Source organism: Mesoplodon mirus (genome assembly GCF_964341445.2).
Source record: "Mesoplodon mirus genome assembly, chromosome: 5".
Lineage (NCBI taxonomy): Eukaryota > Metazoa > Chordata > Mammalia > Artiodactyla > Ziphiidae > Mesoplodon > Mesoplodon mirus.
The window spans coordinates 31,018,093-31,031,861 of record NC_138980.1 but is presented as its reverse complement, the minus strand read 5'-3'; the positions used below and the strand labels follow the sequence as shown (position 1 = coordinate 31,031,861).

At 58.4% G+C, this 13,769-nt stretch overlaps 1 protein-coding gene across 2 annotated transcripts; it reads left to right on the top strand.

The window, feature by feature from the left end:
* Nucleotides 1-237: 237 nt before the first annotated feature.
* Nucleotides 238-13,743, top strand: RGS14 (regulator of G protein signaling 14). 2 transcript variants are annotated; one of them, XM_082623826.1, is made up of 15 exons: nt 238-307; nt 7,192-7,213; nt 7,402-7,580; nt 7,940-8,032; nt 8,118-8,261; nt 8,598-8,741; nt 8,858-8,969; nt 9,302-9,414; nt 9,874-10,077; nt 11,812-11,888; nt 12,118-12,244; nt 12,322-12,403; nt 12,506-12,552; nt 12,631-12,745; nt 13,028-13,743. In XM_082623826.1, exons 1-15 carry the CDS (start codon nt 263-265, stop codon nt 13,228-13,230), a joined length of 1,707 nt encoding a protein of 568 aa, XP_082479952.1. In that variant the 5' UTR covers nt 238-262; the 3' UTR covers nt 13,231-13,743. The 2 variants fall into 2 exon arrangements, with proteins under 2 accessions (XP_082479952.1, XP_082479951.1); XM_082623825.1 differs by adding an exon at nt 10,843-10,928 and having other exon boundaries at nt 11,812-12,244.
* The last annotated feature ends 26 nt before the right edge of the window (nt 13,744-13,769 follow it).

Below are 13,769 nucleotides of genomic sequence, written 5' to 3'. Positions count from 1 at the left end.
CATGTGTGTGTGTGTGTGTGTGTAGGAAGAAGCATTCGCTCTCTTAGACCTTGCTTCTTTCTGTGGTTCGGTTTCTATAGAGACACTTCCTGTGGAAGAGAAAAGAGGTAGTGAGCTGGTGTTTCAGGATGTGAGGGCCCGCAGGAGCGGAGCTGGGCTCTCTCTCTGCTGCTTGCCCTTCGCCGTGCAGGCTCTGGCCAGAGCTGCCCACAGTCCCCATGGTGGGCGCCCCCCGCAGCGGGGACCCGTGAACAGCAGCGGCATGCCAGGGAAGCCCAAGCACCTGGGCGTCCCCAACGGACGCATGGTGAGTGCGGGCTCCAGGCCAGGCCCACAGGGAGGGGGTGGGCACACCCAGGGTGGAGCCCAACAGGCACACCCGGCAGGGCTGGGCTAGAGCCTGCATGCTGCCAGGGGCGGGAGAAGTTGGGGAGAGGCGGCAGCAGGTGGTAGAACCTGGCACCCTCATCCCAGGACCTTCCAGATGGTTCTGATAGGGACCTGGGGCCACCCCGGTGATGAGGCCAGAGGAGAGCAGGCATAGGCTTCTGGCCCAGTTCCCACTGCTCTCTTACCTACTACTTTGGCACCATCTGGGGCTGCCGGCATCCTAGGGTAGCAGGGAGTCCCGGCATGCCCTTTGCCCCCTGTATACCCCTACGGGGACCCAAGCCCCCATACCTCACTTAACCTCAGCCCCCTTCCTCACCCAGTGTCCTGATGCCCAAGGTCAGGTAAGGGGCAGCCCTTAATGGGTCACTGCCCTCCACCTAGACCTACTCCAGAGGCTTCCTGCCAGAACTAGCAGTCCTTGGGCAGCCTGGGATGGGTCAGCAGGGTCAGGCCTGGTTGGCACAGCTTCTGTCTGTTCTATTCCTGGGCTACTAGGACGGGTGGGGGGAGCTGAGCACTAGGGTGCCCCTGGCTGCTGCTAAACCCTCTCCCTGGCTGCTTGGCATCCAGGTGAGTGCTGCCCTTGAAGAGACCTGCTTCAGCAGATGGAACTGGCTGTGTCGGGCTTCTCTTCTCTCCCTAGGACACCAGCCCACTTGACAGAGTCCCAGCCCCTCCTAAAAACTCCGGAAAGTCCAGTGTCCCAGTCCCCTACCCAGCCCCAGCCTAGTACTGTGGGACAAAGCCAATGGGTCCAGAGAAACCTGGGTTCTAATCTCAGCTCCGCTGTCCGTTACTAGAGGGTCCTCTCTGACCTTCACTTTCTTCATCTATAAAATGAGGAGTTTGAAACGGATTTCAAAGGCTTGCTGAGACGATTAAGTGGAATAATGAATATAAGCCCCCTGACCCACCGTGGGGGTTCCATAAATGTCAGCCCAATGCCCCCCTTCATTCTCAGCCCCTTTTCAAGGATCCCCTGCCTCACCAAGAAGCTGAGCCACTCCCCACCCTTACTCCTCCTCCTAATTCCCAAGACCTGTCTCCATACCTCTTCCTCCAGCATCTCTTTATTGGGCAGGAGAGAGGCAAATCCCTCCAAGCTGGCCATGTCCCCCACCTCACTATCTCTACCATCAAAGTAACTTTGAAAGTTGAGCATCCATGGGCCTCGCACTCCCTGGAGGCATGGTGCTTGGCTCATCCCTCCCAAGGCATCCAGGCCAAGGAGGAACACGCCCACTCCCACACCCACCCCAGAGGGCAACTGGGTTGCTGCTTCTGGGCAGTGCCCAGAACTGCAGGGCAGCTGAGGGGGCCCAGAGACAGACCCAGCCTCTGCTCATCCCACATCAACCTATAGCTTCTCTACTCAAGAGTCATTCAGAGCAGGGAGGGCCCCCAAGCTCTACCCCCAGCCCTGCAAGCCCACAGATACCCTGGCTTTTCTCAGCGACTTTCACACACAGGTTTATCTTTGCCCTTTCCGGGACCATTCTGAACTCTGTGCCACCTCTTGGAATCCCGAGGGTCACAGATCGGCCACTTGCTGGCCATCGGGCAGCCTTCTGAGGCCATGCTCAGCTGCGACAGGGAGGGACAGACCAGCATCGGATGTGCATAGATGTAGGCCAGCTGTCAGCCTCCTTCCATGAGTTACCTCCTGAGGGAGGTTCAAAGGAGTACATGACGTGCTGAGGGCAGCTGGCAACAGAGGGACACACATTTGAATCAGGCCATTCTGACTCGATGCCAGGTCTCCTCCACCTCCCAGAACTGCCTGGCTCCGTCCTCCCCCACCTCCTCCTGCCACCAACCCCACCCACCACCACCGTCATTCCCTGCTGAGGCAACTTCATTTGTCAGCCTCGTCTTTCTGCCACTCAGCTTGTCAGGGGGTTGCAATGAAACCTGTCACTTACAGATGGCTCCCAGCCTCCCTTCCAGAGATGCCTTCACACAGTCCCAACTGCCACTTCATTTGTTCACTCATGCATTCATTCAACAATCCCTCCTTAGGGCCTGCTCAGTGCTGGCCCTGTCCCAGGCATCAAGACCAAGGCCCATCGCCCTAGGCCCTGCCCTCAAACAGCTCCTGGTCTGGCAAGGCACAAAGGCATGAGCACAAATACTAGAATAAAATTAAGGTTTGGGTAAGAGCGGTAGGTCAGGAATAGAGAAAGCTTGAGGAGGACCGGGAGGGAGAACAAACTTCTCCACTCACTTCATGCATTGTTGGTGTGGAAGATGTCCTGGAAGGATGTGCCAGCTGGAGGAGGGAACAGCATGGGGAAGGGCCTACATGCAGGGAAACAGGATGTGTGTACCGGGACAAGGCCCAAGAGCTGGCGAGCCTAAAGCCCGGAGAGGAGCAGTTATTGCATCCTGTCACTCTAAGGGTGCCCAGTTAGTCTTCCTGCACAGGAAGACCTGCAAGGCAGAGCCCACTGTACCTTGGTCTGCATTCCTGGAGTCCAGCTCAGGGCCATAGGCCAGCTCCACAAAGCTGACTCAGGCTGAAGAGCCAGGCAGCCAGGGTTCTCAGTGGGTCTACCCAGAGAGGACCTCTGGGCCTGAGTCACACCAAGCCAGGATGAAATAAGATGATGATATAGAGGGCCAAGCCCAGAAGACGCTCAGTAAATCAGCCCTCCCTTCGAAGTCACCCCTCCAGGGGGTAGAATTCATCCAGGAGCCCCCGGGCCCTTTACCCCAATCGACCTTGCCCATCTATGCCCCAAGGGCTGAGGCCCTGGGGCTCCCAGCTCCCCGGTACGTCTCCTGTTCACCCAGTAAGGCAGCTCAGTGGAGGGGAGACCTTAGGTTTCCAGCGTCAGGCACACTTGGGCCCTAATTTCAGCTCAGGCACTTCCCAGCTGTGTGATTTCTTTGGGCCAAGGTTTCCATATCTGTAAAATGGGCGTAATAATACCTGCCACACAGGATAAGGATGTGAGGATGGAGGGTGGACGTGGATGTGTGACATGGATGTGTGCCATCCATGTTCTCTCTCTGGCAGAGAGCTCAGGAAATGTCGGGTCACCCTCATCTTTGTATTCTCAGATACCAGTGGTTCCCCCAGGGCCCATTTCCATGGAAAAATGTTTGGCAAACTGAGGCCAGACCATGGGTTGGGGTTGCCGCTTGGCTACCACATCCTTCCTCATCCTTTCTTCCCCTTTTCTCCCATTCACTCACCACTTCTCCTCAGGCAAGCTGGGGTGGGGCAAGGCCAGCCCTGCTCAGCACAACTTCCCCAGACCCAGGAGCCTGGGCAGATCAAAGCCCCAGGCAGCAGCAGCATGCCACTCTCCCTGCTGCACACCTGTCACATTCACAAATGGGGCCTCGCTGACTCACCCTTCCTGGCAGCTCCAGGAGGTTGGGAATGCTGAGCCCTATGCTACCCAGGGGGAAATTGAGGCCCAGAGAAGGGAAGTTACTTGCCTCAGAATGGTCAATCTGGAATTGGACCCCACCCCTGCTCCCTGCCACCTCTGGATCTCCTTCCTGTCTCAGACCCAGCTATATGGGTTATTAATATCTAGTGGGGCAAGAGGGGCCCAGGAAGAACTGCATGGGGCGTTCAGAGTCAAAGCATCCCTGGCAAAGGGGGTGCCAGCGCCTCCTGTGAGGGCAGGGGAGGGCAACTTGGGCCCTTGTGGCTGCTTGGGAGCACCTGGGCAAAGAGGGTGCCCTTTGAGGAGGGAGTTCAGGCTGATTCCCTCCTACGGTATAGGCCTGCCCTCCAGGAGCTACAGACTGGTAGGGGAGAGGCCCACACATAGGTGGGCAGCAGTGTGGTGGGCAGGGGGATTCGGGGCAACTGGTGTTTAGGGAAGACTGATGTCAACAGGCAGAGACAGGAGAGCCGTAGGGTGGGGGAAGCAGGAGCAGATACCAGGCAGAGGAAACAGTAAAGCAGGAAGCAGGAGTGTGAAGGGGTGTGGGGAAAATAGAAGTTTGATGAAGTGTAGGGTGGAGGTGAGGGGGAGGGCAATGGGGGAGGCTGAAGGGGTTCATGAGTCAGGCTCAGGCAGAGCTTCAGCGGTAACCCAGCAACTGCACTGCCTCCCAGAGTGAGGAGTGGGGCCAGAGGGGGCCTGGGAGCCAGCCCCACATCAAGACACAACCCATTCAGCAGGATGTAAAGAACAAAACGAAATAGGAGTGAAGCCAAGCCCAGGTCCCTCTGCCTTCCCTGGGGTCCTGGGCTGCCCACGAGCATCCCGTGCCCCACCCCACCCCCCACCTCCGACACACGGAAAAGTGCAGTGGATAGCCCTGAGCAAGGGAGAGGCTGAGTCCTGGGTTGGAGGGCGGGCCAGAGAGAGGCCGGTGTGTGCTGCGTGCGGGAGGAGCGAGGGCCAGGTGGCCACCGCGGAGTGGGAGGGGAAAGTCAGGATGGTTCCCGGAGACCTGGACGGAGGGCGGTAACCAAGGCTGGGAACAGCCACAGAGCAGCCTGGGGAGGAAGAACATGGGGCAGGCAGGTGCAGGCATGAGGGCAGCTGCCAGGAAAGGGAAAGAACAGCTGGAAGGGACCTTGGGCTTCAACTTGTCCCCTTCACACACCCCAGGAGTTGAGACTTTGTCCTGCAGCCCCGGGAGAGAATTCCCATGCAGCTGTCAGATGGGTGGGTGCAAAGGCAGGAGGGCGAAGCCTGGGGCAGCCAGGGGAGGGCGTACAGGGTGATTCCACGTCCAGCCTCCCTCTGCACAAGCTTTCCCTCCTCCTCCGTAATGTCTTATCCCTGTGCTCCAGCTTGGAGGCAGGCTCAGGGAGGGGCCCAAGGTTGTAAAACTAGAAAAGGACAGGGCTAGGATTTGAATCCGTGTCTGACAGACCCGATCCCTGTGTTCTTCCCTCTACCGCAGGGCTTGGCAAAATTGAAAGCTGAAACAGGGCCAGACACCAATACTAATGCGATAACAGTAATAGTAATGTTCCTTGAATATTTACCACATGCCAGACAGTGTTCTGAGTTCTCTTTCTATGCATATTTAACTTATTTAATCACAGCAAGCCTTTGAAGTCCTGACCATTATTTGCCCCATCTGTATAGAGGGAGAAACTAAGGCACAGAGAGGCAAAGTACTCTGCCCAAGGTCACACAGCACAACTGTGAACTCAGGTAGTCTGGGGCCTGCCTCCATAAATAACATAAATGCATCAAACTGGCCCCAGAGACCTCTGAGGAGAGTGTGAACCCCTTCTAGGGAAAGCAGTTGCTGCTCAGGGCCAGCCAAGGTTGCCATGCTGGGAAGAAGCTCATGGTAGCTGGGGCAGAAAGCTGGGGTTTCATGTAAAATTCCTGACTTTCAAATGTGGGAAACCCCTTTAAAGTTAAAAAAACCCAAAAACATTCTGATATTAATAATGTCCTACTTATTTGCAGGCCAGCTCTGGCCCACAGATGTGTGACCTGGGTGCTCCCAGGTTGGGGAACAGAGAGGGAGATTCCAGCCAGGAGGGCAGGGAGAGGCTTCCTGGGGAGGAGATGTTTGCTGACTTGTTTCCAGTAGGGATGGAACGAAGGGACAGGTGGCGGAAGCTCCTGTGACAGGACCTAGTGAAAATGTAGGAGGTGAGAGGGAGGAAGGAACTGGGGATCCGTCAAGCCCTGGTATTAGGAGCCCAGGTGATGGGAGGAAAACCAGATTCAGGGAAGTTGGTTCCGTGCCCTGCTTTGGTGGTGGCAGAGGTGGCTTCCATTTGGGACTGGCTGAGTTGGAAGGGCTTGTGAGGCATTTGGGTGGAGATGTCAGCAGGAAGTTGGCTATGTGTGTTTGAAGCTGGGGAGATGTGGGAGGGAGAAAGGGCCCAGAACAGAGTCAGAGAGGGGTAGAGGCCACCTTGCGTGTATAGACGATGAGGAAGCTGGAGGATTTGCTAGGAAGGTAGGAAGACCGAGGGAAACCACTGCAAGAGTCATTTTGAAAGGAGGGTTTTTCTGTTTCACTAATGGTTGGGATTCCCAGAGAAGTCAGAGTTGTGCATGTGGGGGAAGGGGGGTTGCACAGATGAAGGGATTGGCCTCTACAGCTACTCACAGGGTAGTCCATAACCAGCAGCATCAGTGCTTGGGATCTCGTCAGAAATGGAGAGTCTTAGGCTCTCCTGAAACTGAATCTCTGGAGGTTCCCCCCCGCCATCATTCTAATGCACACTAAAGTTTGAGAACCACTGCTCTCTACTATAAAATAGCATCCTGTGCGCTGCCCGTGGTGGGGTGTTTGCAGTTGCAATAAGGAGATCATCAGTTACAGAGACACCTCTCCTTCCTCAAAGACAACAGCAAACATTGCTATAACACCTGCCACATGCTGGCCACTATTCTAGATGCTGGAAATATATTAAACTGATCTGATCCTCACAGCAGGCCCCAGAAGTAAGTTAACTATTATTATCATCATCCCTCACTTACAGATGGAGACAAACAAGTTACTTGCCCAAAGTCATACAATTAGTAAGTGGCAGAGACAAGATTAAAAGTTTGTGTTCCTACCCACCATGCTCTACACCCAGGCTCACCCAGTGGGTGCTGGGGGTCAACAGAGGTGACTGGGGTGTACCTGGTATAAGTTCCAGTGCACACAGTGGTTGGCACATGATGGAAGGGGAGCCAGGGGCAGCCTGAGCAAAACCCTGAGCAAGCAGTGACCTGGCTGAGAATGCCCAGTGTGGCCCTCCAGGCAGAGAAGAACACAGCTCCAGTCCTGGGGGCTGGGCCTAGAACTATCCCTTGAGAATCCACCCTGGGCTTACTCTGACTTTCTACCTCGGGTTTCTTGTAGGTTCTGGCTGTCTCAGATGGAGGTAAGTGACAGAGTATGTGGAGGAAGCCTGGCTGGGGTGGGGGTGGGGGCTGAGGGGGGTGTATGTGGAAACAGCGTGGGGATACCCCTGCCATTTGCTGTCTTTCCAGGAAAAGTACCTGAGATGGGATTGGGCCAGGGGCTGGGGAAGGCTGCAAGGCTCAGCTGCACTTGTCCATCCCCCTGCAGAGCTGAGCAGCACGGCGGGGCCCCAGGGCCAGGGCGAGGGCCGAGGCAGCTCCCTCAGCATCCACAGCCTTCCCAGTGGCCCCAGCAGCCCCTTCCCCACCGAGGAGCAGCCTGTGGCCAGCTGGGGCCTGTCCTTCGAGCGGCTGCTGCAGGACCCGCTGGGCCTGGCTTACTTCACTGTAAGCCCTGGGGTGGGATAGGGAGGGCAATGGCAGTGGCCACCATGGGGGGAAGGGTGGGGGGCATGGGAGACGGCATGGATGGAGTTTCAGGCTGGCCAGAGTGGGACTCCTCTGTCAGCTGCCTCATCTGGCCTTTCTTTGGCACTCTCTTACTCTTCTCCCAGCTGGGAAGTTTCCTTCTCTCTGCCTCTTATTTTCTCTCTGTGCCTCCGGATCTCATCCCATCTGTCTGTCTGACCCTATCTGTCTGGCTGGGCCTCTTGGCCCTCTCTCTATACCAATCTCTTGGACCACATCCCCTGACTGGGTCTCTGGGTCTCACCTCTGTGTCTGTGCCTCCTTCTCCCCACCCCCAGGAGTTCCTGAAGAAGGAGTTCAGTGCTGAGAACGTGACTTTCTGGAAGGCCTGCGAGCGCTTCCAGCAGATCCCGGCCAGCGACACCCAGCAGGTGGGGAGAAGGGAGAACTGAGGTGGCGAGATGAGACCAGGGCCTGAGCCATGCCCCTGACCTTCTCCTGTCCGTCCTGCCCCAGTTAGCTCAGGAGGCCCGGAACATCTACCAGGAGTTCCTGTCCAGCCAGGCACTGAGCCCTGTGAACATCGACAGGCAGGCCTGGCTCGGCGAGGAGGTGCTGGCGGAGCCCCGACCGGACATGTTCCGGGCACAGCAGCTTCAGGTGAGCGGGCCCGGAGGCGCGGCCTGGGATAAGGGGCGGCGCCTTGGAAGGGAGCTCGGTGAAGCAGAGGCAGGGCCAGATCCGGCGGCGGAGCCTGAGCGGCAGAGATGGTGGGGTGGGGTGGGAAAGAGTGCAAATCTGGATGCTGGGACCCAGCTAAACGTTGGGCAGGGCGCGGGTCAGAGGTAAGACTAGAGGAGACAGTGAAGGAGGGGCTAGGGGCTAGGGGCTCCCTCCCTAGGTTGGGGACGCCGCCAAGCCCCAGGGCTGGGTCTGGGACTCTGGCGGCTCGCAGAGCGCCCTCTCCAGCTCACCGCCCCGGCGCCGGCTCCGCAGATCTTCAACTTGATGAAGTTCGACAGCTATGCACGCTTCGTCAAATCCCCGCTGTACCGCGAGTGCCTCCTTGCGGAGGCCGAGGGTCGCCCCCTGCGGGAACCTGGCTCCTCGCGCCTCGGCAGCCCTGACGCCACGAGAAAGGTGCGGACGACGGCCTGTGGGGGCAGGCGACCGGGTGCAGATCTGCGAGGGTGTGCCCACGGTCCGCTTGCGGGTGGGGCCCGGCCCAGTGCCAGTGGCTTCCCTGTATCTTGCAGAAGCCGAAGCTGAAGCCCGGAAAGTCGCTGCCGCTGGGCGTGGAGGAGTTGGGGCAGCTGCCACCTTCTGAGGGCCCTGGGGGCCGCCCGCTCCGCATGTCCTTCCGCAGGGGTGAGGGCAGGAGCGGGCCGCAGAGATGAGCGGGGTCGGGAGTCTGGGCAAGCCTGGAGAACACCCCCTTCCTCCTACTGGTCCCGCAGTCTCTAAGACTGTGAAAATCGAAATGCAGGTCCGTGTGACCCCCATGTTCCCCTGGTGGTTCGGTTCCCACGCTAGACCCCAGAAGTTTGGGAAGCCCCCCCTCAGCAGCGAACCTTCCAGGAACCCAAACCACGTTAGACCCCTGTAATAAAAGGGCTCCAACAGGGTCCGCCTGGCTGGGGAGAGGCCCCGGCAGAGGGGTTGGGGGAGGGGCTGGCCTGCTCATTCTCCCTGTCCCCTAGAACTAGGGGGCGGCGCGTCAAACTCAGCCTTGCGCAGAGAGTCCCAGGGGTCCCTCAACTCCTCTGCCAGTCTGGACCTCGGCTTTCTTGCCTTTGTCAGCAGCAAATCTGAGGTGAGCCCACTGCTGGGGGAGACGTGTCGTGGGCTCGGGCCACCACTCAGGCCCCTTTGTGTGGCCACCCTCATTCCAAGTCACCGGCCCCACTTCATCCTCCACTTGATCCACATGGCCAACCACTCAGCCTCCTCACTTTCTTCCTGTCCTCACCACATTGGGCCCCATGCATGTTATGGGTGCACATCCTCTTCAGCCAATGTGTGTGCACGTGTGGGTGCCCAGGTGTGTACAGCACGTGTGTAGCAGTCAGTGGGTGGACCTGTCTCTGGGTGCCCATACGCTTGGGTGAGCATACATGTATTCCTGCAGGAGATGTATCCTGCCTGCTTACAAGTGTGCCCTTGGGCATGTGTATGCCTGTGTGTGCCCCAGTGAGCTTACGTTGTCTGTGTACCTGTCTGTGTGTCCTTGCATGTGTACACATCACCTCCCTTGACACCTGCTCTGAATCAGAGCCACCGGAAGAGCCTCGGGAGCTCAGAAGGTGAGAGTGAAAGCCGACCAGGGAAGTATTGCTGCGTGTACCTGCCTGATGGCACAGCCTCCTTGGCCCTGGCCCGACCTGGCCTCACCATCCGTGACATGCTGGCAGGCATCTGTGAGAAACGAGGCCTCTCTCTACCTGACATCAAGGTCTACCTGGTGGGCAATGAGCAGGTGCGAACCTGGCCTGTTCCCCAACTCTAACTCCCTTTCTGATCCTGAACCCACCCCCATTCCTGTCTCTGCTCAGCCACGACCCCAACACCAATTCCACTTCTAATTCCAACCCCATCCCCTATCCCCACCCCCTTCCTAACTCCAGCCCCCACCACAGCCCCCCGGCTCCATGCCCAACTCCAAATCAACCCAGCACCAACTCCTCTCTCAAACTCAGATATCCACTCTCATCCCATGAAAATCCTGTCCCCACTCCATTCCCATCCTGGTTTCCAGCTTCATCCATCATCCTCACTGTGATAGTCTCTGGGAGGAAGAGTAGGGGAAAACCACTGCTGGAGCTGAGTTTTTCCCTGTCACTCCCAGCGTTCAGGCTGCCCATCCCTGAAATGGCCATTTGGGGATCCCTTACTTCCTCCGCCACCAGGGGCACCCAACTGCAACCAACCTATGAAAAACTTTCCTTTAGGTACAAACTAGCATAGCTTTAAAGAGGAGGCTAGGGCAAAATTCACTTAAACTAAACCATCCAATAAGGGGACATCTAAAGGAAGGATGCTGTATCCCAGGGAGACCCGTCAGGATTTCATTCACCCAGTAAACAGTCCTAAGCCCCTGCCAGGTGGGGGCAGAGGGAGCCAGGCTGAGTTCTGTCCTCCAGGTCCAAAGGCTGGAGGTGAGCCAGGCAGGATGTGATCAGGAGGAGGAGTTGAAGCTCCAGAGAGTTTCTGGGTCAAGGAAGGCATTTCTGGTTGGTCCCAGGAGGCTTCATGGAAGAGGTGGCCGTCGATGAGGATGAGGACAAGTTTGCCTGGCAGAGCTGTGGGGGGAGGACATTGCAGGCACAGGTGGGTAAGAAGTGCAGGGCAGGTTCAGGGGCCTGGAGCATGGGAGTATGAGGGCCACAGTAAGAGAAGCTCTGCCCACTTTCTTGGGCCACCCAGGCAGCCTCTGCAGCCCTGATGAGTCTTCATGTCTGCTAAATATAACTTCACCACCCACACTCCACCTGTCCCTGAAGCACAGCACAGGCCTATTGCCTGGGAGAGGCTGCCTCCCAGCCCTGGGCTGGTGCAGGCAGCAGGGCCTCCAGGGGTGGTAATTACTACAGCTACTTTTATGTACCTACTGTGTGCCAGGCACTGTGCCAGATACTTTGCATCCTTCTGGCCTCACAGCTGTCTTACGGGGAAGAGCCCTTTTTGCAGTGAGGAGACAAGAAGTGTCCTTAGTAGGTGGGAATGGAGAGAAGTGGACAAGTGTAAAAAAAAAGGGACAAGGCCTGGGTGGCTGACCAAAGGTAGGTAGTGAGGGAGGAAATGCGTCCAGCTGGTCCAGTTGGTTTTCCCACTGCCTGAGGGACAAGGGGCAGCTGTCCAGGAGGCAGATCCTGAGCTGGCTCAGGAAGAGGTGGCCCCATGATCCAGGACTTAAGCCTGCCCCTTAACCAAGCAGCCCCATTACCATTTCGTGCCCACCCCACCTCCATGTTTCTCATAACTCTGTTCCTTTTCCAAGTCTGTCCAGCATTCTTGCCACTAGGCTCTTATCTAGCCTGGTCTCGTACTCTGTCGGCATCTCTATGGCTCACCCGACCACTGGCCCTTCCCTCTGGCCCTTAGGGAGCCCCAGTGGAGGCCCTGGGAGGAAGTGATGATTGTTCCCTCAGACCCCGGGGATGGGGGAGGAGGGAAGGAGAAGGAATTTTGAGACCCTGCCTGGCTCCTGCAGAAGGCCCTGGTCCTGGATCAGGACTGCACCGTGCTGGCGGACCAGGAAGTGCGGCTGGAGAACAGAATCACTTTCGAGTAAGTGTCTGTCGCTCCAGTCTAGGGTCCGGGGGTCCCAGCACTCGCTTGGGTCCCAGTTCTGGCTGCTGTTCTCCCTCCAAGTCCTGCCCCTTAGGCTAAGGCCCCACCCCCAAGAGGTCCCACCTCCCCAGTTCAGGCTCCACCCTCTCTCCGGCCAGTCCCAGGTGGGTTGGGGGAGAGGCGCGGCGGGCTCTCCGACCTTCCGCAGCGCCAGGGTCCCGCGCAGGCTCGAGTTGGCGGCGCTGGAGCGCGTGGTGCGGATCTCCGCCAAGCCCACCAAGCGGCTGCAGGAGGCGCTGCAGCCCATCCTGGCGAAGCACGGCCTGAACCCGCAACAGGTGGCGCTGCGTCGGGTGAGCCGTGTAGCCGAGGGGCTGGGGCGGAGCGGGGCGGGCTGCCTGTCCCGCGGGCTGCTGACCTGTCCCCTCAGCCAGGCGAGAAGCAGCCGCTAGATCTGAGGAAGCTAGTGAGTTCGGTGGCGGCCGAGAGATTGGTTTTGGACACTCTCCCAGGTAAGGGACGTTAGCCCGGGGGCTTGTAAGGGACAGCTCTGGCCCAAGAGGAAGGGGGTCCAGACGAGAGGCAGACAGGAACGGTGGCCCTCTCTGCCGCAGGTGTGAAGATCACTGAAGCTGGCGACATATCCCCCTGCCTCAGCCAGGTGAGCGAGGGAGTGGGCGCCCTCTTTTGCCCGCCAGCCTCCCCTCCCGGTTGTGGCTCTAACCCCACGTTCTCGCAGGGCGGCCCGCCTACAATCCAGGACAAGGCCGCCCACCTCCCTCCACTGCCCCTGAACTCGCTGGCCCAGGCACCCAGTAGTATCACTGGGAAGCGGCAGACCTGTGACATTGAAGGTACATTGGGGATGATGGTGGCTAGGGACCAGAAGGGTTGGGGACCGTTGAGGGTGGGTGGCCTTAGAGAGCCTTGAGCTGAGTCAGGGGCCTGGATGTCACTGGGGCTGGAACAGGGTCCACTGGGGTTGAGGGACCAGAAAGGCTGGGACAGGGGAAGGGATGGGGACATTGGTGCTGGGGTCAGGGAGGCTGTGGCCATAGTAAGGGCAGCAGGACTGTGGTGGGCTAGCATAGGTATATCTGCACCCATGGGCCCCTTGACTCTGCGGCCATTCCCAGGCCTGGTGGAGCTGCTGAACCGGGTGCAGAGCAGTGGAGCCCATGACCAGAGGGGCCTTCTGCGCAAAGAGGACCTGGTGCTTCCAGAATTTCTGCAGCTGCCTGCCCAAGGACCCAACTCCCAGGAGGCCCCACCACAGACTGAATCAGCGGCCCAGCCCAAGGGGAGCCCCTCAGACTCCACTGCGCACTCGGCCCTCTGACAGCTGTCCAGGCCGGCTGCATGGCACCTGGCGGGCCAAGCATGCCATGGGCCCGCTCTGCATGCCCTGTCTGTGCCATGAGTGTCCCTGGCCCCTTCCTGCCACGGGCAGGCCCGCAGGAAGAGCTGGGAGGGGATGGAGAGGGGACTCAGAGGAGTGACACTCCACAGCTGCCACCACTTGGTCCCTTACAGGCTTGCTCGTCCATCCCTTGCTGCCAGGCCACCAGGGGGAAGTGGGCCTAGCCCCCAGTGCAGGTGTGCCCAACATGGAGGGGCGGCGTTGGCAGTGCCAGCCTCCCCACCATGTGCCAGGCCTCAGCAGCGAGTAGGAGGAGGGGCTGGCTCTTCCTCGGGGAGCTGGTATGAGTAAGGCCTGGGGGTGCAGGCAGGCAGGCAGCCCCTCCCTCTACCCACAGAGATGCTACTGGACTTTTGGATTTAGCAGTTGGCTTGGGGCAGCTGGGTTTGTCCTGGATGTATGATATTGTTATAATAATAATTATTATTCTGCCATAGGGCGTGTTCCTTGTGTGCCAG

Coding starts and splice junctions, on each gene's coding strand:
- RGS14 (XM_082623825.1), top strand. CDS start 263: ATGCCAGGGAAGCCCAAGCACCTGGGCGTCCCCAACGGACGCATG. Junction 8,033..8,117: donor CGGCCAGCGACACCCAGCAG/GTGGGGAGAAGG, acceptor GTCCTGCCCCAG/TTAGCTCAGGAGGCCCGGAA. Junction 8,970..9,301: donor CCGCATGTCCTTCCGCAGGG/GTGAGGGCAGGA, acceptor CCTGTCCCCTAG/AACTAGGGGGCGGCGCGTCA.